Source organism: Enhydra lutris, unplaced genomic scaffold (genome assembly GCF_002288905.1).
Source record: "Enhydra lutris kenyoni isolate GAN:26980312 unplaced genomic scaffold, ASM228890v2 scaffoldscaffold11, whole genome shotgun sequence".
In the NCBI taxonomy this organism is placed as follows: domain Eukaryota; kingdom Metazoa; phylum Chordata; class Mammalia; order Carnivora; family Mustelidae; genus Enhydra; species Enhydra lutris.
This window is the reverse complement of record NW_019154095.1, coordinates 23,494,281-23,504,461: the sequence shown is the minus strand read 5'-3', so window position 1 is coordinate 23,504,461 and position 10,181 is coordinate 23,494,281. Positions and strand designations below refer to the sequence as shown.

Sequence of the window (10,181 nt, the reverse complement as noted above, 5' to 3'; positions counted from 1 at the left end):
CAGAGTCCCAAGCGCACCCAGCCCGACTGTCACACCTTCCCTCCAGGAGCTCAGGTGGAACACCGCGGCCGCCCTACCCTCGGGCGTCACCTGCGGGCCCAGCGCGCGCACGCGCTCACGCACCTACCGTTTCCTTGGCAGCCGCCACCGGGATGGGAAGCAGACCCCTGCCGCGGGGCGGGTCCTCCGGCTCTGCGGCTGAGGTCTCCGAGAGGCGCCCGGGGGTGGGCGTCCATGCGGAGTCGGCCCTAGGATCCCCATACAGCTGGTAGCACACAAGGCCGACCAGACCCCCGCCGGCCGCTGCCGCGATGCTCAGCTCCCCCCAGCGCCTCCGCCGCCTCCAAGCCTCCTCAGCCACAGCCCCCTCTTCCTCCTCCCGGCAGGAGAAGGGCCGGCCGGGCGGGCCCGAGGCTACCCCCGCAGGCCGCCCCCACAGCCCAGGAAAGAGATGGTGAGGGCAGGGCGGAGGCGGGAGCCGAGGCGGCGGCCACAGGAGCCTCCGCAGTGCAGCCATTGCGGGAGCTGCCCGCACCAGAGCTAGGAGGGGGCGGGAGGGAAGGCGGAGGGTGGGGGGGAGAAAGGCAACGAAACCTCGCGAGAAGTCGGTGTGCGGAGGTTCGATGCTGTCAGAGGGCGACCGCTGCAAACGTGCGGCCTGGGGTACCCTGTAGCCGGCCTTCACCTGGGGAGACCGGGGGTCTCCGGTGGGAGATCGTGGGGAAAGGCGCGGATCCCGGCTACTCCTGCGCGCGACACTCCTGTCTCAGTCCCGCAGTCATAAATAACTGCGCCTGCCCCGGCAGCACCTGACTGCGCGAGAACCCAACACCGCAGGGCATAGCCAAGTCAGCAGAACCTAAAAGAGCCCTCGCGTGTGCGCGTGTCCAGACGTCCGTCCGCTAACTTGGCCCTTGGACTTGGCTGGGTGGGTTTTGGGTCACTGGGTAGTGCTCCTCTAAGAAAGTCACGGCCCTTGACCTAAGCTCATGAAAAATTTGCAATTGTATCTTCAGGTGTACAATAAAATGAGGTAAAGAGTGGCCCAAGTTAAAAAGATGGCAGATTAAGTCAAAGGCTGTTTTGACTACACAGTGACCGCTTCTGGACTTTTAATGGGGGAGGGCTAACGGTTTTTTTTTAGCTACAATTAATATCTCAAAAAAAAAAAAAAAAAGCCATACTTGTGGTCACTTAATTCAACAAATCAGAAGTGTCTTGAAAGATCCCCTTACTTTTGTGGGGATGCTGTTGGTATAAATATATATATATATATATATATATATGATCCTGTCATCTTTATTTTTGTTATTGCTATACCTGTTTGTTTGCCACCCTGTCAGTGCCACTTATATGAGAAAGTATATATGACATTCTTACCAGCTTCCCACCCCCGAGCCCAGGTTTGATTAACTGAGTAATGCTAGCTTTGGTCTCTATATTCTGGAATGGTGCCAGGATCCCCTAAAATATTCTGGATCTAGGGGTGTAAACATAATCCAGTTGTCTCTGTTGAGCTACAGTCACAAGGGAATTAAATCAGTTGATTCTGGCAATTCTTATAAAGACTAAGGGCAAACAAAATGAGGTTTTCTGGCTCAGATCTTGCTATTCCCATTCCTCACTAACAGGAGTGAGGAAGACTAGCTCCTTGTGTGGTCACTACGATTCCTTCCATTTCTGCCTTTTTTGAATTTGGGAAACTTCTGTATTCCCAAAGAAACATTTATTCTCTAGATACAGAACACAGATCTTCTGGCATTGTTTGAACTGAACACAATTTCCGGATTTTCTCATAAATTTCCAACATGGCCTAATGGCAGAATTCTTGGACAGACTGATGAATTTTTATTACTTGTATATTAAAAGCTGAGGAGCTCTAAGGAGAATTAAGGAGGTAACACAATAACATCAAATTTCAGATCAGGAAAATGGCAGAAATACTCCACCTGAGATGGCTTCAAATATGTATTTTCTTTCTAGTTTAAATAAATTTAATATAGCCCCTGCAAGTCATTTCTCTGCCTAGAAATCAAGTTCTGCTATGAAAGGTGCTGGACTGGGGTTTGTCAGGTACTCACAGAAATCTGTATAAAGCTCTCTCTGTATGCAAAAGTTGTTCTAATTATAACTTTCCATAGTACTTTCCCTCTAAAAGCAAAATTTCCTAAAGAATATTGCTTTCTTATATTTGATGCTCCATGATTATAGCTACATAAAAATAACCAGATTCCTTTGTTACCTGTATATTTTTCTAGGTTTACTTCTCAAGGGAAAAAATTATAAGAAAACATGATATTAGGAATTTGGGATTTGGGGAAATTAAAGATAATATTAGATCAATATAAATTTAGGCCAATTAATTTCCTTCAACTTTTATGTCAATTCTCCTGCACATTAATAATACCCACAAAGTGTCCCTATTCCACAGTGAGAGTCCATACCTTAAAAAAAAAATTCACTTATGTCCATTATGGTCTAAGTAAACACAAATGCTCTGAAGCATTTTAAAATGTTTGTAATGGGTGCCTGGGTGGCTCAGTGGGTTAAGCCTCTGCCTTCAGCTGAGGTCATGATCCCAGGGTACTGGGATCGAGCCCCAAGTTGGGCTGTCTGCTCAGCAGGGAGCCTGCTTCCCTCTCTCTCTGCCTACTTGTGATCTCTGTCTGTCAAAGATATAAATAAAATCTTTAAAAAAATATTTATAACAGCAGAGATCAAGTCAAAGAAGTTGTTTCTAGAAAGCATATTTATCAATTCAGAGCTATAAACTAGGCAGCAAAAGATTTGGACTCTTAGTTTTACTACATCTCAGTTGCATAACCTTATACTGCTTTGAAGGTCACAATTTCCTACAAAATAATGAAATTGAATAGGTGATCACCTTCTAAACCCATGATCCTAATTAACCAAAATGCTCCAAGCTTACCAGTAAAACAAGTACAAATACTTGAGAGCATTTTTCACATGTCATTTCTCTTTTCAAAACCCACAAATGCCCTAGAATTGCTCTCTTTCCTATTAAAATTCAATACAATGAGCTAATTATTTCAACCTTTCACTACTTTTTAAATTGCAAATAAATACTTTAAAAATGTGAAATTTAAGTGTATTATGTGTCATTTTTTTAGGCAGAAATGTCTTGTTTAACAAAACTCCTACTTAAATATTCTGCTTACCTTATGTTACTCAATCTGAGCGCCAGAATTTTGACTAGTTAAAAAAAGGAGCAGAGTACCAGGTGGCTCAGTTGGCTAAGCAGTCTGCTTTCTGTTCGGGTCATGATCCTGGGATCCTGGGATTGAGCCCTGCCTTGGACTCCATGCTCGGCAGGGGAGTCTGCTTCTCCCTCAGCTGTTTCCCTACCTCATGCTCTTGCTCTCTCTCTCACTTGTTCTTTCTCTCTCAAATATATATATATATATATATTTAAAAACCAAGCAATTATATCTAAGGCCCTACATCAGGACATGTAAGTCCCCCACCAGCAAGTGCACTCAATTCTGACAGAGGGAAGTTACCAGCCAAAGAGCAAGGCTGCAGCAAGCCCCTTCTCTCTTGGGAAAATTGTCACAAACATTGTCCCCATCTTCAGCACTATCTTCCCTTGGGTACACTTGGCAAATTGAAAGGAGAAGGTGAAAGTGGGGTGGGGGAAGAGGTGTTCTCTGGGGTCATAGCTTTTTCTTGGTCTTTTGTCTTTATAGGGCTAGCCACTAGGAGTCTGGAACTCAATTCTTCAGCATCCAGGGCTATGAAAAACAAGTTACCCAAGGCACTGAGGGTCTGTTTGTTATTTTGACTATCTTCCACCCCTAAAGAGACTGACAATGGGTTGTTCCTTGCCCTTCTCCTTTAGTCAAAATTAAGCTGTGCCTAAGCTCCATTAAGCCAAAGTATGTATTTAGCCTCACTGCAGGCACATAGTAAAACCCCAGTAAATGTTTATTAAATGAAGAAAGGAATTTTTGATTGTTGTAGGGGAAGAGGCCAAGATGGGAAGGCAATTCAGGGGACAAGGAAATAAAGTAGTTTATCAGAGACTAAAGGAGCTGCTGATAAACCAAGCAGCACATCTGGAAATGCAATTAATGGAAGGCCAGATGGAAAAAGCAAGGGGTTGGCAAAGAAAGATCAAAGATAGAGAGTGGTCATGGAGAAGGGTTGATTTGGGAACAAATTTTGTGATTTGTTGATTTGAAGCCTTCCTTGTACATATCATATTTTGGCACGATCCTGCTGGACTTAGAGCCTTAAAGCAACAGGATTTCATCAGGTTCTTTGGTTCTCTGAGGAATTCCAGCATGATCCATGGCCGAAGGTTAGTGAGTTGAACTTGACATTTCCCTTTTTGTTTTTCCATATCTCACTGGTGACAACAACCAAGCTGCCAGTTGTACACATTAAAGTTTTCAACTTCAAGAGAAGTAATAAACTCACTTTGACCATTACATCTGTCCAATCTGATTTATATAATTTCTGACTTCATATGATGTCCAGGGTCCGGCTGACGGTGCCTCACTGTTCAATTCTTGCTGTTTTTGTCCCTCATTTAGTGACAGGAAATTGTTTTCTTATGTATTTGGGAATCTTAATATAGCTTAAAGATATTTAACCAAGAAGTATCTTAATAAAAGACTTGTAGTATCTGAAAACCTTTAAGAAGATGCTCAGTAGATATTTTCCTTATTTACTAAGAAAAGACCAAAAGAACTTCTTTTTTAAAACATTGATGTACAGTTTCATCTTCTTTAACTTGTAACACTTTCTCCTGAAAAATGTCCATGTGTACAGACCCAGTAGGTGTCTGGTGGTACAACCAGTATATACCCTTGTCTCTTGCTCTAACCCCAGACTGTCAGGTGTTAGATGGGAAATTGCTTTAAGGGCAGAGAACCAAACAGAAGGGCAGCCTTCAGAACAGATGGAAAGATCAGCACCAAGAGGGAATCATTAGAGAAATCAAACGTAGCATTAGGTAAGTTTATATACTTACCTGAAGAAACTTATAGGGATAGCAAACCAGCTGCATTTCTTGCCAGTGTCAGTTGATTGGTACTAGTTATCCAGAACACTGTACTGAGCAAAATTTTCAGACCAGGTCCAGACTTCAAAGGAAAAAGTACATTGGTAGATGAGTATGTCGGCAAAGAGTAGGTTATCAGATTGGGCTGAGCTGTGTTACGGGACCACCATGGTTTACTTGCAACTCCAATTAGAGAAGGCTGTAAATAATAGAAAAACTGGAAAATGTTTCAGTGTTTCTGTAATTCACATGTGAATATTTTCTATTTGCCCTTGAAAGATTCAGCAAACTGAAAAGAATTTAGAGGTAAATTAATCTGGAAAATTTATAAACTTTTTAAGTTTTCAGAGGTAGTGTGGAGAGTCCTTCATGGAAACTCTCAAAAGAAATCTGATATGGAAGCCCCCGGGGCACCTGGGTGGCTCAGTTGGTTAGCATCTGCCTTAGGCTTAGGTCATGATACCAGGACGCTGGGATTGAAACCTGCTTTGGGCTCCCTGCTGAGAGGGAGTCTGCTTCTCCCTCTCTCTCTCTGCTGTTCTCCCTGCTTGTGCTCTCTGCCACTCTCTGTCAAATAAATAAATAAAATCTTTAAAAGAATTAAAAAAAAAAAAGAAGGCCCCGAATACAAAGTAAATAACAGTAGACTGTTTCCAGCTGAACAGAGGAGGTGTTTGGACCTTGTTCACTTAAAGCCTCCCTTTAAATTCCCACAGCTGGGCCTGAAGCATTTCTGTAGAATCTTAGGGCTTAAAAACCACTAAAATGTACAGTTTTAATTTTTTCTGATGAGGAAACTTAGAGGCTATCAGGTTAAAGAATGTTCTCTGGGTCACAAAATTAGGACTTGTGTTTCAATATTCTGCCCTATTTCTGCATAGTGTCTGTATTGGAATCAGAAACAGAATTCAATACAGTTCTTTTTTTTAAGGCACATTAACTTCCAAAAAATAGAAATAAATGGCATTAGCTCAAATAAAAGATATTTTTAGGATAAAATCATATCAACCCAGGAAAGAGTAGTACTGAGTCTTAGGAAGTATGATAAGCAAGTCAGCTATAGAGAGCTACATAGTAAGAGTTCAAGGACATTTGTTCTAACATACTGCTGTGAACATGACCTGACTACTAATTCCATCAGTCTCTATGAATCTTAGTTTAGGTTTTAAAGAGAAAACATTGACTTGGTGTAGCCTTGGTGGGTTTTCTACTTTTGTTAGTTTCTTACTGTTGGACCAATCAGCTGTGCCTAGGAAGGAAAGGGTTGAGTCATGGAGGAGCATTTTCCAGTTTTTCTGTTCTACTATTTCTGGTAAATACAGAAAAGAGCTTCTCTTAAGAAGGCACCATAGGCATGTACCAATGGTGTGCTGGTCAAAGTTAACAGTCAATTCTGGTCATAGAAGAAGCAGGGAGTCGTGATTTGTGGCATTTGTAGATTTCCATGGTATAAATACTCTGACCATGGCTGATGTCTACAAGACAAAGACGCAGCAGCACATCATCATATAGAATATCAATTAAACACAGAAAGATATAACCCATATAGGAAAACAATTGGGAAGTGATAAGTTCTTAGTACTCATTACCTTTGATTTTAATGTAATGTATCCAATTATAAGTTCATATATTTTAATTTTTAATAATGTCTCCAATCTAATAATGGTTAGCTCACTAGATTCCTGAAAATTTAATAATCAGCTCTATTGGGCTAGTCCAAGCTGGCTCCAGCACACTAATAGCAGATACTTCATGATTACCATACCCATTAGAAAGTTTGGGCATTCTTGAAGACCAGTGTTTGACACAAGAAGGAAACAGTGTGAAGAGGACATAAGACTAAACCCTAAAGAAGACCGGAATTAAAAATGCACCTTTAGCCACAAACAGCGAATTAATTTACCCATCCTTTAGTCAATAGGGGTTAACAACCTTCCTTCCCTTCTTGGGGTTGTTATTAGTTTCAATCAACCTATATAAAGATGTTACTATGGAATTATTCTTACTCTTTCCAATTAATTATGTTTGCTGTTCCAAAGACTTGAAGTTAAAGAATCATCTCAGTATGGATGGGAACAACTGACTACCCAGAACCGAGATTATTTGTTGGTTTTTTTTTAATTGTTCCTTTTCTATTTTGTTGAATTGAAGTATAGTCAACACACTATGTTACATTAGTTTCAGCATACAACAAAGTGATTGGACATGTCTGTACATTATGTTGTGCTGATCGCAAGTGTAGCTACCATCTGTCACATACAATGCTATTATGATACCATTGACTGTATTCCCTATGCTGTACCTCCCATCCCCATGACTTATTTATTCCATAATTGGAAACCTGTCTCTTCCACCTCCCTGCCCCTCTGGCAACTATCAGATTATTTGGGTAGAAACTACTCTTTTTTGGGGGTGGGGTGGGTAGAGACTACTCTTGAGCTGAGTCTTGGCTCCCTGGGTAGAAAGCTGTGCATTTAACAGCCAATGCTCACTAGGAATCAGCTCTGATCTTACCAGGTCATTAGGTCTTGCTCTATGCTAATAGTAATCCTTAGCTTTGATTAATTTGATTAATTAATTTGATTAATTATTTCAAATTTATAGTAATATAATACATCTAAGCAAATTTTAAATTTATTACACTCAAAATTTATATTTGTCCACAGGAAGGTAGTCATTCTTAAGCCAAAGTAATCAACAAATGATTTAGGTCACTATGCATATCTTTTTCTGTTAAAATAAACAGTTTGCCTCCAACACTGGAGACTGATCTGAAAATGAAAAGTCTGAAAATATGAGTGTTCATAAATTCCTTGGCAACCGAAGCATATCAAAACTCTTGCACTTTGGAAAGGATTGCAGTTTTTTTTAGGATTGTCGCAAATCTTGTGTTCAGGAACCTGTAAACCTCAGACCACCACATCAAGGGAAATGAAATGAACCTTTCACTGGATGATAAGACATTATAGAAAACCACTAAATGAACTACTCTAACATCATCATGCAGGTGCATGGGGCTCCTTAAACAAATTATTCTAGATTAAGTAGGCCTGTTCCTCCATCCTTGTAGCGTTATATAAGGAAACCATGTTTGATTAGAATTTTATTGTGTGTGGTATTTGTTTCAGGGCACATGCTTTGATCAAAATCTATGTAATGGAGGCCTGTGTTCTCTGATATCTAGAATTAATCATTGAACTCTTGGATATGGTTAAGTGTAATAATTACACTGACTTAATAAACATCTATGTGCCTGTAAAGAGTTTGTCCCTAAAGTGAATTTTAAATAAAGACAAACATCAAACAATGATGAAAGCAATATGTGAAACTCAAGATCATTATCCAAACCAGGTTATGTTTCAAACTGAAAATGAACCAAATTAAGAAAAAGGACAAGCTAAAAGTTGGGGTAATAGAGTAATTCATCATTAAGTCTTTTAAAAATGGAAACAAATGAGAAATGAATGCTCCTTTGCTCTTCTTTCCAACTCTATAGATTAAAATTAAATTTTCTTCCAATCTTTCTCTGATATAGGACTCATATGACATCCAGCTAGAAGAGGTCACTAGGCAGTTAAAAATGTGGAACTAGAGCTAGGTCTTAAAGGTGGTAGCTGACCGCTATGCAGCTTTGTGATGAAATTTAGTTGAGCTTTAAATGTGGTACTCGTAAAAAAATATCATACTCTGAAAGACAGCTTACATATACTATAAGTGGATTATGTTAAAGTAAAAAAAATTGTAAGTTATATAGTATTTACATAATAATGGGAACTTGCAGATAGATCTATAGAAATATTATGTTTCAGAAGTTGGAATCTCATGTATATAGAAGTATTATTATCTACGTATTTATTTTGATAAAAAATCAGTATTTGAGTTTCATAATTAGAACCTACCATATCTTCTTTAAAGTTCTGATTTTAAGAAAAGGAGAATTTAAATGATGCTAAGAGAGAAGTTTGTCTATAAAAAGTTTGTCTATAATTAGTCTATAAAGCAAAGGTGCTGAATTTTATTTTCTAATTAAATTTTACCTTGAAATTTGGACAGCAATCATAAACGTTAGATTGAATGGGACCATGAGATAATTTAGTCTGAGATCTGTGTTTTAGTCAGGAGGAAACTGAATGGATCATGCCTTACCAAGATGTATTTCCTGATCTAGGTTCTGTCTGCTACCCCTCTTTTCTTTGGCATTTTCCTAACAGGACTCTGCTTGGATATAACTTCTAAATGCTTCCCAGTTCCAAGGCCAGTTTAGTTGACCCTGCTACCTGCTTTCAACAAAGTACCTCAAATTTGCCCATCATAGCACCACCACGAAAATGTTTTCCTTTACTTGTTTGTATCAGCCAGCTAGACCATAAGCAGCAGAAGATAGAGATTGGTTTTTGCCTTAAAAAAAAAATTTTATTTATTTATTTGACAGAGAGAGAGAGATCACAAGTAGGCAGAGAGGCAGGCAGAGAGGGATGGGGAAGCAGGCTCCCCGCGGAGCAGAGAGCCTGATGCTGGGCTAGATCCCAGGACCCTGAGATCATGACCTGAGCCTAAAGCAGAGGCTTAGTCCACTGAGTCACCCAGGCACCCCTGGTTTTTGTCTTTTGACAAACACAGATAGAACCTGTTATGTAGGTACTTACAGAACTAATGTATCTTTTGAATGAAAGACAAATATTTGTTTTTATAAAATTACCAAAAATCCATGAAAATTTCACATGAATAGAGGTTCTTGCTTCAGCATCATCAAGAATAAAGATATGAATTAGTCAACATTCAGAACACCTAGTCAATAAACTAGTAGATTCAGTGATTGTCCTAAAAAATACATTTCAATTTTTGTGCCTCTTTAAAAATACTTACAGTTCCTTACATTGTTAACTTTCAGGAAATAATAGTGGATCTGTGTTTGCTGAAATCAATCATAAAAGGCCACGTCTGAACAGTTCATCTCTTATTTTCATAGACCCACAGAGTCTTGCTGTTGCAGTCATGTGTTTTGGTTGTCGATTCTGACCCACGAAGTTTTCTTTTCTTTTCTTTCTTTTTTCTTTTTTTTTTTTTAAAGATTTTATTTATTCATTTGACAGAGACAGATCACAAGTAGGCAGAGAGGCAGGCAGAGAGAGAGAGGAGGAAGCAGGCTCTCTGC

At 39.9% G+C, this 10,181-nt stretch overlaps 1 protein-coding gene across 1 annotated transcript in view; it reads right to left on the bottom strand.

The window, feature by feature from the left end:
• The window catches only part of LOC111144599 (mitochondrial calcium uptake family member 3), a 125,463-nt gene extending 124,933 nt beyond the window's left edge, over positions 1-530 (bottom strand). Inside the window, exon 1 of the mRNA XM_022498976.1 lies at positions 128-530. Coding sequence (XP_022354684.1) covers positions 128-517 — 390 coding nt within the window. The 5' untranslated portion in view covers positions 518-530. The remainder of the gene's footprint in view (positions 1-127) is intronic.
• Positions 531-10,181: the final 9,651 nt, after the last annotated feature.